Source organism: Lycium ferocissimum, chromosome 4 (genome assembly GCF_029784015.1).
Source record: "Lycium ferocissimum isolate CSIRO_LF1 chromosome 4, AGI_CSIRO_Lferr_CH_V1, whole genome shotgun sequence".
Taxonomy (NCBI): domain Eukaryota; kingdom Viridiplantae; phylum Streptophyta; class Magnoliopsida; order Solanales; family Solanaceae; genus Lycium; species Lycium ferocissimum.
Genome location: NC_081345.1, coordinates 37,700,873 through 37,720,920, shown reverse-complemented (window position 1 = coordinate 37,720,920; position 20,048 = coordinate 37,700,873). Strand labels below are relative to the sequence as shown.

The following is a 20,048-nucleotide window of genomic DNA, read 5'->3' as shown; positions in this document are numbered from 1 at the left end:
GAAGGCGTCTAACTACTTGCGTAAACAAAGCTTTCCTTTTCCATACACATAGGCATTTCATTTTCATTTGATATGATTTTTCCACCTATGGTCCAGAAGGAAGAGGTTGATTTTTAATGCTTCATAATTGTTATTTTAGTTTTATGATTCTTTTTCACTAGAGATCACGAGTCAGAAATGAAATAAGAAATTTGTTAATAAAATACATGAAATCTTTGTAAAATCACTTTGTTCTATTCAAATTGTAACTAACATATTACATGGGACATTATTCATCCGAGAGCTATACTCTTTCTTAGGAGAAAGAATGCTAACCGACCACTATTTTTAACTAATGAGCAGTCATCGTATATATTCAAGGTATATATCAATTTATGTTAAAAAGAAAAAAAGATCAACGTGTGGTTCTCCACATAATTTGAACAACCAATATGCCCCACCTAGGCCCAGAATCGTTATTTTGCATCCTTACCTACACCCAAATGCCCCGCTAAGGCCCCATCTCTTCCGTATTCTGGAATTTCATCGAAAATCATTAATTCTCTATTAATGGATATAAGAAGTCTTGGTAAAAACTACGTACAAATACCTTAAACTAATCAGAGCTGCAGATGGTGATGATCTTAGAAATGCATGTTTCAAATATACATAAGTGCAAGTTTCTAATTTTTTCATATTAGTCCTTCCATAAATTGTAGGTGCACGTCCTCTGTTTAGGCCAACTTGCTCTAGATCCTTTTTATTCCTGGATAAGCTTTCGGGGGAGCATGGAAAATATATCTGTTTTTGATTAATAAGAAGTTGTCCCACCTGACTAAACTAGACATGATGATGATGATGATGTCCTTATTATTAGCTAGGTTGTCATTTTTTATCTTTGTGTGTGTTTTATGTCATGTACGTGTTGGTTTGCCTATACACAAAATGTGTTGGTGCATCGCATGCAGGGGCAAATGTATGTATAAAAAATGGGTTACCTGAATTCATGGTCACCCGACTAATGTATATTATGTATATAATTTTTAAAATATATCTAATATTAACTTAAGGAACACATAGTCAAACTGGACCGAGTGGAGCACTGATTAAGTGTTGGGTTTAATCCAAGATTGGCCTTTAATGTTTTTAATATCTTATCTTAAAAGCAATGGTGCACCCATTCTCTTGAAATTCTGAATTCACCTCTAATCGCATTGTACCTCGTAGTTGTATGTAGGAATTAGTGATGCTTCAAATTAAACTCCAAATTGACTTTTGAGAAAAGCAGTGTAGGAAAACAATACGAAGGTGTTGCTAGTATTATTAAACCTTTTGTTCTTTTTCTTTCCTAAAGCTTCCACCCTTCTTGCTTAAACACTTTACTTTTCTCATGGTGCTTTAAACTTTAAAGAGAGGCATAGATGAAAATATAATTACTCGCTCTGTTCCAATTTATGTGCTGAAGCTCGATTTTGAGGGTCAGACGAATTATTTTTTTATCACAATTTTTTCATATGTTTTCTATTTATTTTTTGAATTATTAATTATTGTAACTTATCATACTTTTTATGTAGTTTCTAAAAATATATATTTTATTTCGAAAAACTAAAAGATACTATATATATCCAAATATACGACCAAAACTAAGAAGTTTGAATAACATAAAGCAAAAGTGTCACATAAATTGAGATAAATGCAGTAATATATATGAGGATACTAGAGTGTCAGCAATTACGAATATATTAAAATGAGCTGACTACTCCCTCTGTTTCATATTAAGTGGTACTTTTAGCTTGGGCACTCCCTCTAAAAAATATAGTTACTCCTAAAAGTAAGAAGTGTTTTTGTTTACTTACTTTTAATTATATAGTATCTATTTAATAATTACATAAAAACTCATTTATCTAAATATGGATAACTTTTAAAAAAAAAAAATACAATTAATACCTTATTGATTATGTGAAACACAAACTTATTTTCAACAAAATATAAAAAGTAACAACCACACTTAATATGAAATGGAGGAAGTGTATAGTACTCAATATATTTGGTGGGTTCTATATTACTAGTATAAATTTATCAGATTATAAAAACACGGTTGTTAAGAGTTGTTAATTGACTATTAAAATTTCTTTAGCAGACACAAATGTTTGGTCACTTTGCCGTTTCCTTTCCTTTTCTAGGACCATTCTTTTAAGCTAGAGTCTCTTAACATATTATAAAATGTTCCACAACGTGTCCAATGGGTCAAAACAGCATCAAATTTCAATCCCCGCTTTGGATTAAATTGACTTGGAGACAACTTCTAGGAGTTTGCTTAGCTTTTTAATTGACACTTCTTTTTTGTCAAGTACTGAGACTTCGGTGGACGCTCTAGAATATTGATATTAATTATTTTCCTTTATTTTCTTCTTAAAACCCACAATTCTAAGGATCACCTGGAAATTGCTTCTTTAATTTTCAGAAATCAAGATATCAGAAGAGTAATGTCGCATTTTATTTTGATATACGAACATTAATTGGCAGTACGCTACGCAGTATGCCCATATTCTTGTAACATATACTAGTTGTAGCTGTAAAATTAATCAGACTTTGAAGAGTGTACATGCAGGTGAAATTTAGATACAGGATGGGCAGCCTGATCCCTAAAAAAGAACATTTAATTGGTTTTAACCTCACATATACTCTATATAGCTACTATTTTTTTTAATTATTATTGTTGTTACTATTTGTTTAGTTGGATGGAAAGAAATTCTATGGAAATCGATGATCTTTTGCGTAGTAATAATAATAATTATCCGATTAAGTACTCATTCTAGTACAACTTGACCGTTTAAGAAGAATCGAATCATACATTTGAATACATTATTCTACACGAGAAACTTGTGTTTGGTATGAAAGAAAATGTTTTCCGCCAAAAATGTATTCCGAACAATAAGTTATTTTGTTACTTAGATTTTGGATGTTTGATAATTAAACAGCAAATAGTGTCTTAAAACATTTATGTATAATCTAGCGAACACCATGAGGGTGGGTGATGGGCTGAGTTGTGGGAGGAGACAGTGACTGTGAAATGTTAGTACTTAAGCAACTTGTTTTCTCTACTTCTATAAGTGAAATCATTTTTTTTATTTTTAAGAAACTTATTTTCCTAAAAAAAAAATATTTTACACTAAACAGGAGAAAATCGAATAAATATTTTCCTTCATGCCAAAACACTATAGTAGCAGCAGCTCGTTCAAGTGGTAGCAAGAAGAGTACAGGTGCGGCACTTGTTGAAACTGTCTAACAAGTAACATGTGATCATGTGACCTCATTCAAACAACCAACAACAAAAAACAAGTAATATTAAGTATGATCTCATTCAAACAACCAACAACAAAAAACAAGTAATATTAAGTATTCTTTCTTGGCGCCCTTTCCTTTCTAATCTGTCTAAAAAAGAATGTCATCTTTTTATAATTAGAAACAACTTAATTATAAAATTCTCCTTTATCCTTAATAAAATAATCATAGCCACACAAATGTTTAGAGTTTGTTTTAGACCACGATTTTTAAAATCTTTCTTTCTTCTTAAATTTTATACCAAGTTACAAGGTGCCATGTAAATTAGGACGAAAGGAATACTTAATATGTACGGAAAAGGGCCAAAATTACCCCTGAACTTTGAAAAATAGTTCATCCATACCCTTCGTTATACTTTAGGGCCAATTATACCCTTCTAGCCTACTTGTATGGGTCAATTATTATATCCAATAAAGCATTCGATGCGTATCCTCATCTTCAAAATTATTTTACCCTCAAATAATTTTTACTCACTAAAATAACTTAATCCGACCGAATTTTTTTTTCAAAGAAAAATAATACGGAATTATTTTTATATTTTTTTTGGAAAAATTATCCGTATTATTTTTGCTGAAAAAAAAAAAATTCGGGTCGGATTGAGTTATTTTAGTTAAGTAAAAAATTATTTGAGGGTAAAATAATTTTGAAGGGCTAGGATGATGCCACGTGGCAACTGTAGATGTGTAAGATAATTGACCTCATAAGATAACTCAGAATGGATAATTGAATTCTAAAGATAACGAAGCGTAGTTAACGAACTATTTTTCAAAGTTCAAGGATAATTTTGGCCCTTTTCCGTAATATGTATATGTCGGCACTTACTTTTGCAAATTAATGATGAAGTTCACATGGTTTAGATACATAAAATATAAGAAGATTCTGAAGCGAGGAAAACGTGAAAAGCTATCGATACTTATTGCACATTTCAGGAAGTTCAGAAAAGAAATACATCAATTATTGAATGGATGATTACATTTTCGTAGGATCTAAGAAATTTAGTATCGTTGGGCTACAAATTAACTTTTATTTTGTTGGTGAGGGTTCGAATCCCCATGTTATAATTTCATTCCTCATTTTTCCTTCTCTTACCCCCTATGTAAAATTAAAAAACGGATGCTTACATTTTCGGAAATCAAGAAGAAAGCTCTTTAAATTAAATATTTATGTTTTAAATAGAAAACTTTCCACGTATATCATATAAATTCTATGCCTTTTAACTGAAAAATAATGCTCCACTAAGTAGGCGTTTGACCATCAATTTTCAAACCATGATTTCAAATCAGCGTTTGGTCATCAATTTTCAGTCATGGTTTGAAACCTGGTTTGAAACCAAATCATCCAAAAAGCATGGTTTGGGGTTTGAAATCATGGTTTCAACTTTTTAAAATACAAAATTTAATCCATAAGTTAATATTTTGTAAAAAAAAGACCCATAAGTTGGTAAAATTTTTTAACAATTACCCCCATCAATCATTTACCAATCTCATTAACTTCCACCAACCTTTGTTTATGTCTACCAACCTTTAATTTATGTGGAAAAATTATATTAAATAGTAGTTACATTACTATTCATGTTAAATTTTCGATTTTATTGAAGTAAAGTTTGATTAATTGATGTTGCATTTTTTAGAAAAGCCTTCTAGTAGTGTATTAATTTTGTTATAAACTATGATTTGCTCATTTGGTAAGATTGTATAAGAATTGAGAATGTTTTGATAGTTTTCACAATTTGTGGGGTTTTTATATCTATAAGAGAAAATACAACTTAAAATATCAAAATTATATGTCCAAACATGGTTTGAAACCATGTCCAAACGGGCCTAGGTGATAGGAAATCAGGGTCTATATGTCAGGGATCTAATATACATGGGGCACATATCACTGACCTCTTTTGTAAATACGATCAGTCTTTTCTAAAAAACAGATATTTTGAAATATAATTTAGACTAAAACGACCCTTAAAATGGAATGAACAGAGTACAAAGATGCATTTTACAAAATCTGGTTCTCATAAAAAATAAAATATTAGCTAATCCAAAATCTGAAAATCCCAATATAGAGTTGAGGTGTGTAAAATAACGTGTTCCAATTGTCCCCTGAATTTTATATATATATATATATATATATTAGAAGCATGAGTTGGGGTGGTTTTGTCGTCCACCTCCGACTCATGTTAAAAAAAAAAAAAAGTTGGATCTCATACTAAAAAAATCAAGCAATATAAAAAAAATAAAAATAAAAAGTGGACCCCACCACCTCCAAACTCATGAAAAGAAAAAAAAAGTGGACCCCATATTAAAAAAATCAAGCAATATAAAAATTTTAAAAAACTTGCACCCCATATTAAAAAATCAAATAATATTCATGTAATTTAAAGTATCCCCATTAAGTCAATAATGGTGGATTCATCATAAATATCAACCCATTAGTAAGAGAAATGAAATTATTGTATTGTATAAAGCAAAAAAAACGTGGACATCATATTATTGCATTTCTTCAAAAGGTTAAGTAGCCAAACCATACAATTTATTTTCTTTTCTTATATTAGCCTGAGATCTAACCTAGTTATTTAACTGTTGTATTTGTTATTCCGCCATGTCATTTATTTGTTATGTTTACTAAAATAAATATACTTAAAATATTTATATTTTAAAATAAGATAGAATTTAATTTCTTTTTCATTTTTAATTTAATTTCTTTTTCATTTTTATTCTTACTCTAATAAATGTGAAAAGAGATTAATGTCGTAAAAGAAAAAATAATATTAAATGGATATCAAATAATAAATAAGGTAAATTAGTCAAATTATAATTCTAATTGACGTTTCCTTAAAAAAACGTGTAAAAGACAACATGACAAGTAAAATGAGCTAAACCAAGAATATTCACCAAAAATTAAAAAATAGTAGTTTTTCGTTTAAATAGAAAATCAAATTTCTACTTTGTTTCGTTTTAAACATGTAAAATTAATTTAATAATTTGAATTAGAATTATCCAAATCAAAATTTGATAAAAAATAATAAGTATTGTTTAGGTCCAATCTACTTACATTAACAATAGAATATTTTACACCTTTAAATTAATCGAATTAAAATTCAAAGTATGAACTGATGCTTAAATATTGCTATTGTTTTATCTCAAAGAGAGGAAAATAGTTTCCTTTTAAACATGTCTTCTCTTTTAAAAAGTATTAGTAAATTTTTGCAAACTTTGTATTCATAGAAAACACTAATATAATAAAGTTTTGGGTACGGAGCACAAACTACAATGTTATATTAATCGTGTTTTGAACATAGTATATATATACATAAAAACAGTGCAAACTTATGTATGTTTATTAGCAATATAATATATATATATATTATCACTACCCAAACACAACTACATACATATAAATACACTATAATTCAAAGTTTTGGGCTCGTACTGTCGCCATCTAGTACGGTGATAAGTTCATGTACCCAATGACCTTTTTGTTTTCTTAGTCCTTTATAAGGGCTCGAGAGGTCATTATTCTCACATGCTTCATGTTTTTCTTAATTAATTCTAGAACAGTCAGCACGTGCCTTTAAATGCTTACAAAACTTGAAAGTTGTAATGTGAGGGTACCTAATTACGTGCTCTGGATGAGAAATCAAATGCACAATTATTTTACTACTTAAATTGGTTCCTTTGATTATGTCAACCTAGAACAAGCTTTTCTTTTTCAAGTTTTAAATCCCAACAAAAGCAACTTTAGTAAAAAAAAAAAAAAATCACCTGTCAAAATTCTGACAGACAAAATTATGAGTACATAAGCTGATGAGAGTACTAGTAAACTAGTCCAAGCACTATCATGATTTTAAAAAAAAGCTTAATACATCGATAACCCCTCAAATTTGTCAGTAATTTTGAAAAAAACTATGCTTGGTAACTTTGTAGGACTATACTTGGTATGTTGTTGTTGTTGTATGCTCAGTATCAGAACTATCTTACCATGTAAAAGGGGAAGGCGAGACCATGATTTCATCATGTCAACATAGAATGGTATCATTTACTCAATAGTGAATGTTCTAGATCAATTAATAGTAGTAGTTGGACATCTCCACATGGTAGCATTTAAGAATGGTTACTATTTTCCATGTGATGATTGGCTCTCTTTTAAATTGATGAACATATGTACCAGATACGATGCATTGTGGGGTATTGATGATAGTGGATTTATGGACATGCGCTAGAAACATTGGGAGCATAACTTTTAGAAGAAAAAAAATATAAATTGCCACCTAAATTAGTTCAGAAAAATTACATACTTTACTTTATGGGCGACTTCTCTTGTTCGAAGTAGAACTTATACTCTCCTAAGACATATATAACTAGTCGCTTGGCAGAAGGCATTACACACTTGTAAACTTTGTATTCGCCTTGTATTACCACCTCAAACACAATTTGATTTACTTTATTCACTTCTGTTTTTGTACATTGCTTTTCTTTTTATTACTCTTTTTTCATTTTTATTTTTGTTTCTGTCGATATCAACGTGGAATCTGGGTGCTGCTACTCACTATCAAATTAAAGTTAGGAAGTTCATGGTCTTTGTTGGACAAAATAATAGCCCAAGAACGAGCCCAATTGCATAAGTTGGCCGACCCAACACTTGTCATATTTTTTTTTTTTTTTTTTTTTTTGAAGTTCATAGGTCTTTGTTGGACAAAATAAAATTTAAAAAAAAAATAGCCCAAGAACGAGCCCAATTACAACATCATAAGTTGGCCGACCCAACATGCTTGTCATATCACCAAGTATGCCGAGTCAAGTTTATAATTCGCAAGTTTATCTTAGACATAAAAGTTTATGTGTTTTTATGTGTTAGGAATGAAAACAAGAGGCACGATAAAATCTTAATAGTCCGTGGATCCCGATGAAATATTTGTAAATGTAGTATGCATGCCTTCAAGTTTGCTAGATATTCCATCTCTCACAAAATGTTATGAAATACTTGAAGAGCTTTCGAGATTTTCGCTTTGTCCTGCAAAAAACATCATTAGTTGTCATTTCTTTTTCGGATACATTATTTGATATGCCAACTTTAAAGGGATTATCTCTCGGTTCAATGACATTTATTACCCGATTTTATCAATGTATACCCTAGTTTAAAAAAAATTGAACTTCAACTTCTGCAGTTATGATTATAGTTTTTAAAGCATTTTGTTTCCTTTTATCTCGTGCAAAAGCGTGCTTGTTGATTGAAACCGAATAGTTATGCCGGACCGTTAACTATAAGGAATTACAGGCTTCTTGCAAAGTTCAAAAAAAAAAAAAAAAAAAAAAACTTTTATCTGATCCGCATAACTTTGTGAAGAATTATCAAAGTATGCGGACGCATACTTTTGCATTAAGGCTATAACCTCTGTCATCATAAAATTTAAAAAGCTCGCGAATTTTTTTTTAAATTTTGACTTTCGAACCCGGAACCTATGGGTATTTAAACATTTCAAATATGAGGGACAAAATTTAAAGACAAAATATGTACTCGCGAATTGCCCATGTTTATGCACACGGACGTTTTTTTTTGGGGTGGTCTTTAATTTTGGACCTCAAATTTTTGTCATAATACTCCAAGATACTGGGTTCGAACCCCGACTCAATAAAAAAAATTCGTAATGCCTATTCGGGGAAAAGTCATAAGGCGAGGCTTAAAAAAAAAAAAAAAAAAAACTGCATTAAGGCAGAATTTTGCATTAAGGCTAACCTCTGCATCATAAGACAGACTTTTGCCTGAATATGTATACTTTGCTATCAAAATCTGTCTTGCGAAATTCAAATCCTGCCTTGCGAATTCATTTAAAAATTTTGACTGAGCGGGGGTTCGAATCCGGAAACTATGAATTTTTCGGCGAAGGGCAAAAATTAAAGACAAATTTGAACAAAAATTAAAGAAACACCACACCCCCCCCCCCCCCCCCCCCCGACAACCACCAAACCCAACGAAGCAATCATGCAAATTGCCCTCATATCACCGTTAGCCCACATTTGTAAATCTGTTGCTCTATTTGTTTTACATATTTTATGTCTGTAATTATAAATACGAATACGCTGGAAAAGAATACTTAATACATCGACAACCCCCCGATAATTAGAGAAACGTTTATTACCAAGGGAAATATGTAAAATAAAAATACAAAAGACAGCCCACTTCTAAAGTTAGACAAAAGGCCTCAACTTGAGCAACACCCTAGCTAGTTTAGAATCAAAACTATTAGCCTGGTAAGAGCTTTAGCAGTTCTCATTATGCCTTGAAATATGCTCTGATTTCTTTCTAGTCAAGTAGATTTCAGCTCTGCATTATTTTCTTTTGCATATTTTTCTGCCCCTTTTGGGGCAATTTTGAGTATTGCATACCAGTCTTCTCCATGGAACTCTTTTGGAAGTCCCTCACATTCTATATGGTACAACTTCCTAATAGAGCCGAGTCCATGTTTATCACTTTCTTAACTTCCTAATAGAGCCGAGTCCATGTTTATCACTTTCTTTGTCCCATTTTAACTTTTGCTTTAGCTCATGTCATGTCCATTAAGAAAATAATAAATATAATGTATATTTACCTCTATTTATTAGATTTTTTTTTTTTAGAATTGAACATTATTAAAAATAACTAATTTCTTTAATGCTAAGGGTTTAATTGGAAACAATTGCCAACTAGCGTCTTTCAATTTCTAAAGTGACGGAGGGAGTAGATCATTAGGCATGTAACCAGCTTCCTCACATTATTTCCTTACGTTTAAGATTTTCTTCACCAGTCAAGATGCTTGATTATAAGGGTTTTAGTGTAAATTTACAAAATATAAATGGAAAAGGGCCAAATATACCCCTGAACTATTGAAAAAGGGCCAAATATACCCTTCGTTATACTTTGGGTCGAAAATATACCCTCCCTTATCGCCGAAAATATACCCTATTGTTATCTTAAATATACTCCTCGTCCGTTAAAGTTATCCAAGGTGGACATCCAATCCTACTTGACACTGACATTTGATGAGGTGGATGCCACGTAAAGATGCCACCTCAGCACTCCTAACCCATTTTATCCTCCCCTCTATTTGTTCTCCCACCACTAAAATCTTCTTCCCTTCCACAACCATTGCCACCACTACGGCCATATAGTTAAGGCTGCGGTAAAAAATGTCCTAAACATTGTCTTACTGATTAAGATTAAAAAATTAATTCTTTTTTGATATCTTATGAATTTAAGTATTGATCTGAACATTGTCTAATAACTTCATAGAAAAAGGTATTCGGAGGGATCAAAATACTCTGATTGATGGCCATTTCAAAATATTGAATCAATTAAGAAAAGAAATTAGAGAGGTTGTAATATCTCAAATCAGGGGGATCTGAACATTTTTCGCTTGCAATGAGACTGCATTTCGTTTGTTGATTCATTTCTGTGGATAAGCCATTGCTTTCCTCACTAACGTGGAAAGAAAAAGAAAAAAAAGGACAAAAAAAATGAACTGGAAAAAAGAGGGAATCTGGCGTGACCAACAAGGATGATTTACTTTAAATGGATGACAAATAAAATATCTGATAAAACTAATATATTATGTAAAAAGTTGACCAGTTACTTGTTTCAATTTGCTGGATTCTATTTGAGTATCATTTGCTTTTAAATTTTCTAATTTGTTTTCCTGACCATTTATTTGGACCATATTAGATGGGAAATTGCAAAGTTGGCTACTTCTTGGTTAGTTATTTCTGCCTGCTCAGTTAGATAGACGAGGAACTCGTATCTGACTATTGACTTTTGCAATGGATTCTTACTGTCAAATCTATTTATACCACAGGAGCAACCTCATTTCTCTTTACGATATACCAGTATATTATAGCGTACTATGATTAAGATTTTATATTAGAGCTTTGGATAAACTGAAGTGGAGAACTAGAGCTCTAACTATATGGCAAGAGTGGTGGAAATAGTGGTGGAGGGGAAGGAGATTTTAGTGGTGGAATAACAAATATAGGGAAAGGGTAAAATGGGAGGTGGCATACTACGTGGTATCCACCTTATCAAATGCCAGTGCCACGTAGGATAGGAGCACCTTGGACAACTTTAACAGACGAGGGGCATATTTGGACCAATAGTATAATGGCAGGGGTATATTTGGACCCAAAGTATAACGGGGGTATATTTGGCCCTTTTCCAATAGTTCAGGGGTATATTTGGCCCTTTTCCGAAGTATAAATTAAGAAAATTAACATGTGTCCCTCCTTTCCGCCCTGTCTTTTTCTCATCCTTTCTCTTGCTATAGTTGATTCAATCGAACCAAACCAACGGTAACCACATAAAAAAAAAAACTATAAACTCCAAATTCACTATCTTTTAGCGCCAAAAATAGTTGAAAACAACAGAGGCTACTTGTTGCGACAAGTCAGTGAGTTGTTGGAAAGCGTAGAAGTTGTCCAACAGCTTCCACAATTGTTGCAACAAAAAGGCTAAATTATTTATACCGATTTTAGTAGTTGTTGCAACAGATAAGTACAGAAGTTGCAACAACTGCATAAATTGTTGCAGTGTTGCAGAAACTACAATAGCTGTTGCAATAAATTCAGAAGCTCTTATATAGCATCTTTAGCACTTGTTGCAACGACTGTAACTGCTACTGTAAATTGTTGGAAAATCAGCAGTTATACCTAAATGAATAATTGAAATAAAACAACATTGTTTTACTTACCAAATTAGCGGAAATCACATATGAAGTAATGCCAGTGCTACATGAATGAAATTCGATCCGAAAATTATGTAAATTGGGTGAGTTCGTTTTTTTTCTTGAGCAATTTTTTTCTAAATGAAAGAAGAAAGCAGCAACAACAAAAGAGGAGGGGGTGGGAGGGGCTGAAGGTGGGGCGGCGGGAGGGCGCGGAGGGCGAGGCTGGGGTGAGGCAGGGGGAGGGTGGGGTAGGGGGCCGAGGGTGAGGTGCCGGGGGGCCGAGGGTGTATTTTAGGGTTTATATTGATTGGGTCAAAGTGTTAAAAATAAAACTTGAGGGCAAAGTGTTAAAAACAAAGCTTGGGGTAAAAGTGTTAAAAACAAAGCTTTGGGGCAAGTTTGAAAATGGAAAACTCCCTAATCACTAATCCAAATTTTTTCACCCCTTCTAAATAAATAAAACTTGAGTTACCCCAACTTAATTTTAAATTTTTTTTGTCACCTATAATTAATTTACCCAAGATGCTTGATTACGGGGGTGTTAGTGTAAATTTATAAAATATAAATTAAGAAAATTAACACGTGTCACTCCTTTCTGCCCTGTCTTTTTCTCATCCTTTCTTGCTATAGCTGATTCAATCGAACCAAACCAACGGTAACCACATACAAAATAAAAAATAAAATAAAAACTATAAACTCCAAATTCACTGTCTTTTAGCGCCAAAAATAGTTGAACACAGTAGAGGAAATCACCATTTACAGTATGTACTCCATAGCTGCAAGCTCTTTCTTCAACCATTGCAAACCACTCCAGAATTCACCTTTTCACAATCCAAACAGACCCTTATTTACAGCTATACGCTCTTCTTCAAGTGTTGCTCAAGAAACCGATAAATCATCATCTGAGGGTTTGGAATTTCCGCCAATAAAGGCGGCGAAAAGGGTAGTGTTGGTGAGGCACGGGCAAAGCACGTGGAATGCAGAGGGTCGTATCCAAGGCAGCTCTGATTTCTCAGTTCTTACTTCTAAAGGAGAGTCTCAAGCTGAAACTTCCAGACAAATGCTTATTGATGACTCCTTTGATATCTGCTTTTCAAGGTAAAATTCCCAAATTCTTGATTCATGTTTATGCTACCAAATTTATGATTGAAGTACTTGAGGGTTGGGATAGTATTACAACTTTGATCACTTGTTCAATAACTCAGGCAGTTTTCTGAGTAGCCACCAGTAAAATTCTCCAAATGTTTGTTGGGTGTGCGAACAAAGTCCCACATTAGTGTTATCGACAATTATAGAAACTCAGGTTTCATTTAAAAGAGTTGATCAAGAACACAGAGTTTTGTTGTAATTGGTTCTGAGGAAAAGAGACAATCTTTATAGGTTTTTCTGATGGACTGGTTTGATTGATCCAACATGGTTCCAGTTGTGTCAAATCCGTGAAATTGTCATATGGGGATGGAAATACGTAATTCTTTATTTACTTGGTTGTTTTAGTATTTCCAAGTTTCAAATTTTGCTGAGTACTCAACTGGCAGTTGTGATAGGCATAGGGATATTTAATGAAGAAGTGGAGCATTGATTTTTCCTTTAACTTGCACAAACATCTTGTATCTGCTAACAGCAATTTCCTAGTAGAGTAGGTTTTCCTGACCAGGGAAAGAAACAGTAGCCCCTTCATTTGTTAGGAAGCTCTATTAAGTAAGACACTGCACATTTGTCGCAATAGACTGATCATAATATTTAGTATTGTACGGCATACATTTACCATTTTTACACAGGGATTTTGGTACGCGTAGATATGTTTTCAAGTGGACCTAACTCATATGTATGGAAACATTTGAGAAAATGTACTTTTGGTGTATTTCGTATGTCGCGCTACACCTTTTGGAGTATCTTGTCCGTTCTATATTTATGGGTTGGGTGGGGGTCTTGACTACATATTTAAGTTATATTTCCGGGACCCATCTTCTCCACATTTCTCCTTTTGAGGTGAAGTGGAAGGAAAGAAATAAGAAGTTCCTTTTAGAGGAGAAAGTGGGAAGCTGCATGCTAAGTCCCAACCCCAATGTGCACATACAAAGCGTTTCACGAACATAATTTCTTGCCATACTAGTGGGGCTTTTATTCGGACTAACTTATCAAACTAGACAAGGACTATATGCTCGAGCACTCCAGTATTCAAAACTCAGATTGAGTCTTGACTTGGCTCCTTTACGACTCACCTCTCAGCAAGGGTGGTTCTTTTCAGTGTGTGGCAGTAAGCCAGAACTGAATTTGGGGAATCCACGCTTAGGACGCCGAAAGTACTTTAGGCTGTCATGTATTTGAAGAGCAGAAACATGTCAGATCACTGTGAGATTTTAGGCATTCTGTATCATGGTTTCATTCATAACAATGAAAACATAATCTGCTCTTTTAGTGTCTGTATTCTTGAGTTTTCTGCTGGTGACCTTTCACTCAGAGGAGTCGTCTTGTATCTGTTAGTGGGTTATTCTTTGCAAAGGAAAGAGGAAGAAACTAATTATTTGAAGAAATAGATAAGGGAGAAGCAAATTTCCAGATTAACTGCAGCACGTGCATTTTGAATTTTATCCTTGATCTTAAATGCCGGAGAGAAGTTAAAGGGTTTCAAGTAGTCTGTTCTTAATAATCTGCGACCACAAATTGCTTGATAATTTCACTTTTAGCTGTTGCATGTAGAACAAAAGAGTCTCTTGCTATTCATTTTTATGTTTCCAAAATGATTGACAGAAGTGGCCTGCATGTTCCAGTCCACTGCGTCGCTCGAAGAGGACAGCTGAAATAATATGGGGTGCTCGTGAGGAGGAGATCATTACTGATTCTGACATGAGGGAAATTGACCTATACTCATTCCAGGTCAGTTTTATTTTACACCTCTTCTCTGTGTTTTCCTCTTGGACTTGAAATATGTAAATATGGCAACAAGATGGCAAAAGTTATTCTTGTTGACTGTTGCATGTGGATCACTCATGCAAACATATGTCTGCTCTAGGGCCTCCTGAAACATGAAGGAAAAGCTAAATATGGTGAAGCTTTTAGTCAATGGCAATTAGATGCACCAAATTTCGTCATTGACGGTCACTACCCAGTGAGAGAGTTGTGGGCTCGTGCTAAAAGCTGCTGGGACAAAATCTTGGTCCATGAAAGCAAGTCTGTCCTAGTAGTTGCTCATAATGCAGTTAATCAGGCTCTCGTTGCAACAGCCCTGGGTATGCTTTGCTTAATATAATCATAATTTAATATAAGGTTTCTAGCATCAGCTAGCAGTCTGAACCTAGTTTTTACATTTGTTTCACCATCAATCAGGATTAGGAACCGAGTACTTCAGGATTCTACTTCAGAGCAATTGTGGCGTTAGTGTGCTGGACTTCACTCCACAACCTGAGGGCGGAACCCCAAGTATCTGCCTTAATCGTTTAAATCAGGTATCCTGTCTGGTAACACTTTTGATTTAATCTTGGCTATTAAAGTTCAGCCTAAAATATCTTCCTTTCAGAAAGTTTCAAATGCTGTAATACTGAAGCTGAGTTGGTAGGATCTTATATACCCAAAGTACTTCATGCAGTAAAATTGAAATCCGACCTTGACTTTATGGATCCACTACATCAGCTGAAAGACCTTGATGTAAATAAACTGAACATATCATTTGCCCCATGAGAATATCGGCCTTTTAATTGCTAACTCCATCATGATCTTATTTAGTGCAATTTTTGAAACTGAGTATTACATCTGATTGTCAGATAGTCCAGGTCAACATATTACTTGTAGTTTCAATCTTCTTTTTATTCATTTTGTTTTTCAACTACTTGATGCATCTTTGTTCTTTATGGCTTGATTTGGAGTTTGGACTTCAAGGCTCTGGTTTTTCGTTTATCTGATTATCTTTGTGGTGTGACTTAATTTTTGATAATGCAGACCCCAGGATCGCCTGTAGCAGTGGGCAGTTCTGCAGGAAGAAAAGCTAGTAACCGGATTGTACTTGTCTGCCATGGAGTGTCAGAGAGTGACCTACAGGTATGCAATAGGCTATGGACCAATTATTCTATATTTCCAATAAACAGACATATTAGGCTCCTCGATTTCATATTTGTGAGATAAAAAGGTAGTCTATGAGACTATGACCCAGAAATAGCAACTAATGCTTGGGGAAAAAAATTATGTGAGAACAGAGCAGAGTTGAAAGCATGTATATTTTCTGAAAAGGGGCCTTTTGATCCTTATTGAAGTTTGAATCTGCAAGACTCGTATAATTTTTGGTGAAAGACTAGTTTGAGTGCTACGCATTCATTCGGTGCTTGGATTTTGGCCTTCAGCTGATAGAAGAATCTTATGTGTCCATTCTATCACCCTCTCATGATATCATTCTCGAAAATACCACCCTTATAGACAAACCATTGGATAAATTAATATGAAATAAGGCTATATACTAACCATTCCAATGGCCCTAACCTACTTCAATTTTCTAGAGGTGGAGAGTGCACTTGTCGAGATTTGAAGATACAACAACAACATACCCAGTGAAATCCCACGGTGTGGGGTCTGGAGATTTGAAGATACTAGAGATAATTTTGTCCGCCTTTGCAATGACTTGAGGAACTTCTATTCGCAATGGACTGCAGTTTCCTCTCTAATCAATAAAAAATTTAGAGCTTCCACTTTTGCACTTCATGAAATTTAGTTATCTTATAAGTACTTGCAGAATTGCTAATAACTGTACTTTTTAGCTTATGGTAAGAGATATAGATGAAATAAAGATTTTACATCCGCAGATATATCTGCTCGAGCGAAAATTCTACAAAGCGGTGGTTAGACCGACTATGTTGTATGGGACGGAATGCTGGCCAGTTAAGAAAGCTCATGTCCAGAAAATGAAGGTAGCAGAGATGCGGATGCTGAGATGGATGTGCGGGCATACCAGGAGAGATAGGATTCGGAATGAAGTGATTCGGGATAAGGTGGGTGTGGCCCCTGTGGTGGATAAGATGCGGGAAGGGAGGTTGAGATGGTTCGGCCATGTGCGGCGAAGATGCGCCAGTGAGGAGGTGTGAGAGGATGGCAGTGGTGGGCCGGAGGAGAGGGAGAGGTAGGCCAAAGGAGGCCTGGGGAGAGGTGATTCGGCAGGATATGGCGCTACTTCAGCTTACCGAGGACATGACCGGGGATAGGAGGGGGTGGAGGTGGAGTATCAGGGTAGAGGGCTAGTGGGGGGCCGCGGGGATTTCTTTCCCGTATTAGGAAGTATTATTATACTGCTTTTATGTGTTGGGTCTTGTCTATCCATGCTGTTTTATCATGACTTCTTTGCTCTTGTTATTTCTCATTTTCGCATTGCTTTGTTTTGCTTGTCCGTATCTGAATTCTTTCCCTTGTTTCTTTTGAGCCGAGGGTCTTTCAGAAACAGCCTCCCTACCTTCCAAGGTGGGGGTAAGGTCTGCGTACACTTTACCCTCCCCAGACCCCACATTGTGGGATTCAACTGGGTATTTTTTGGTTGTTGTAGATATATCTGCTCGAGGACTTTAACATCTGTTTAAACGAAATCCTATCTTTGGACAATTTTTGAATTTAACAGTGAATTTTCAACCTGAGCATAAACAAAGAGAAGGATGGTATAGGAAATCATAGGTCACTTTCACACAGGTTAAGTAAAAGAAAAAGGGGGGAAAAACTGTGTTGGTTGGCTGATCTGGAATGTGTCAATACTCAATACTGCTTCTAAAATGTTATCCTCGGTGACATAGAAAATTGAGAATGGGGCTTAAGCACCTTATGAATGTTGTTGCTTATTGTCTTTTTGGTATCCTTATCTGTTGCTTTGACCATTTTCTGCTCTTTTCTCATGGAATTTGAAATGTGTACAGAGTAGTATGCCGTATACTGGCAATGGCCCCATGAACATGCTTGGAAATATACAGGTAGGATGGTTCTCCTTTCTATAATAGCATTCAGCTTCATATTGGGGGTGTCACAATCTTACAGGATTTTATTAAAATGGATGACAGGCACAGAAAATAGCAGAGCTGCTTCTCGATCTGAAAGTGAATACCGTAGTCAGTGGAACTAAAATGGCATCTGTAGAGACAGCTGACACAATCACCAAAGTATGGCCATCCAGATAGTATGTCGGTTGACAATCTTTTATAGAAATAGCATTAGTTTTCTTGACACAAATTTTTTACTAAATATTATAGGTTCAAGAAGCTGCTGACTGCCTTGGAGCTGACTGTATCCCACGCTATGTGGAAACAAAGCAGATACCAGATCTAGATATTGAAAGTATTCTTACACAATCAGAGAAGGCAAGAAACACGTTGCTGATTTCCTAAACTGAAACAAGTTGATGAATTTATTAACAGCTTTGCATGCAAAACATTCTTAAGATAAAATCATAAGGATGCATCCAAAGTCATAGAGAACTCTTCTTGATTCGCTCCGAATAAATTTTGCATAAAATGATGTCTCAGCTTGTATTATTTCTCGGTTTCTAGTTTGAAATACTTGCATAGTTAAGCCTTTCTAGAAATCACTCTACTACCAAAAGGGTTGGTTTTGGAATTAACGATTTCCAAACCTTGTATCGGTCTATGGTTTACTCGATCATTCCTTAATAGAATTTAACAAGTACAGAACAGTCAATTAATTAGTCTGTGATCAGAATTGTTCTTCTAGTGATGCTGCCGGGTTTAACTTTTTTATGTTGCGGATTTTAGTGATTCACTTGTTTATATCCTGTAGCTCGCTCCTATACTATTTCCTTTGTTTTAGAAACTGACGTAGATTTTTTTTTTTTTTTGTGGATTATTAACAGTATGTAAATCACCCTGCAACATCATTGTCAGGCTTTATATGTGTTCCTCTCCGTGCAAAATTAATTTTGCAGTGGATTGTTTTTCATACTCTTAATTTTCTCTGCTCAATTCCTCTGCAGGATGCATCAGGACTGCAAAATGTTCCATCAGGTTGGTTAAATAGATTGGAAGATGAAGTCACAACATCTTTATGGGATCAATCAGGGAAAGCATGGAAACATCTATTGTATGAACTATCACAGAGATCTGACGGCCAAGACAATATAGTCATTGCTGTTGGTCATCCTGCACTTCATATTTCAATGATGGGACACTGTTTAAATCTGACAAAGGAATGGTTGGGATCATTTCATCTGAATGCAGGCAGCATTAGTGTTATTGATTTTCCTGATGGACCCTCGGGGAGAGGAGTTATCCGCTGCATAAACTACACAGCGCATCTTGGAAGATGGTCGATTCCTATTACTAGATCAACACAAGCGGATGAAGAATATTGAAGTGTGAATGTACATAGTTGTGGAACTGAGACAATGTTAATTAAAATTAGAGTCCAGAAATATGTCAGCTGAATATATTGCTGATAAATGGAAATGAGATTTCCAGTTTCTTAATTCCAAGGCCATGTCTTTTGTGATCTTGCCTCCACTGAGAAGTAATATAGCATTGGGCTACTGATCCCATGTAATAGCTTGATGTTTGTGGGGTTATTTGCACGATTGTCCTTATTCGGGGGTGGTCTTTAATTTTGGCCCCCCAAATTGCTAGTCTTTAATTTTTGCCCTTCACCTAATACCTCGAGGTTCTGAGTTCGAACCCGGCTCAGTAAAAAAATAAAAAATAAATCACAAGGCAGAATTTCGTAGCAAAATTAGGCCTATTTGGACAAAAGTTAGGCTTAAGGCAGAGGTTTGCCTTAACTTTTGGCTAAAATTAGGCCTTAAGGCAAATAGGCCTAATTTTAGGCAAATGTTCGGCCTTAATGCAGAGGTTTCGCGAAAGCCTTGCCTTGCAAAATTTTTTTTTTTTTTTTGACCGAGCGGGGGTTCGAACCCAGAACCTCGGGGTATTTTCGGTCACTTTTTTAAGCGAAGGACAAAAATTAAAGACCAACAATTTGAGGGCCAAAAATTAAAGAGCAGCGCCTTTGAAGGATAATCCACACGAAAAAAATGATGTTTATGCCAATTTTACAAGCATTGGGTTATTGA

The 20,048-nt window shown here is 34.6% G+C and overlaps 1 protein-coding gene across 1 annotated transcript; it reads left to right on the top strand.

Annotated features, from left to right (window-relative positions):
- Positions 1 to 12,681: 12,681 nt before the first annotated feature.
- On the top strand, positions 12,682 to 19,565 carry LOC132052730 (probable 2-carboxy-D-arabinitol-1-phosphatase). The gene is made up of 9 exons (XM_059444399.1): positions 12,682 to 13,108; positions 14,782 to 14,887; positions 15,024 to 15,240; positions 15,338 to 15,456; positions 15,947 to 16,045; positions 17,893 to 17,946; positions 18,034 to 18,132; positions 18,223 to 18,330; positions 18,960 to 19,565. The coding sequence occupies exons 1-9, from the start codon at positions 12,774 to 12,776 to the stop codon at positions 19,335 to 19,337; spliced, it is 1,515 nt and encodes a 504-aa protein (XP_059300382.1). The 5' UTR covers positions 12,682 to 12,773; the 3' UTR covers positions 19,338 to 19,565.
- Positions 19,566 to 20,048: the final 483 nt, after the last annotated feature.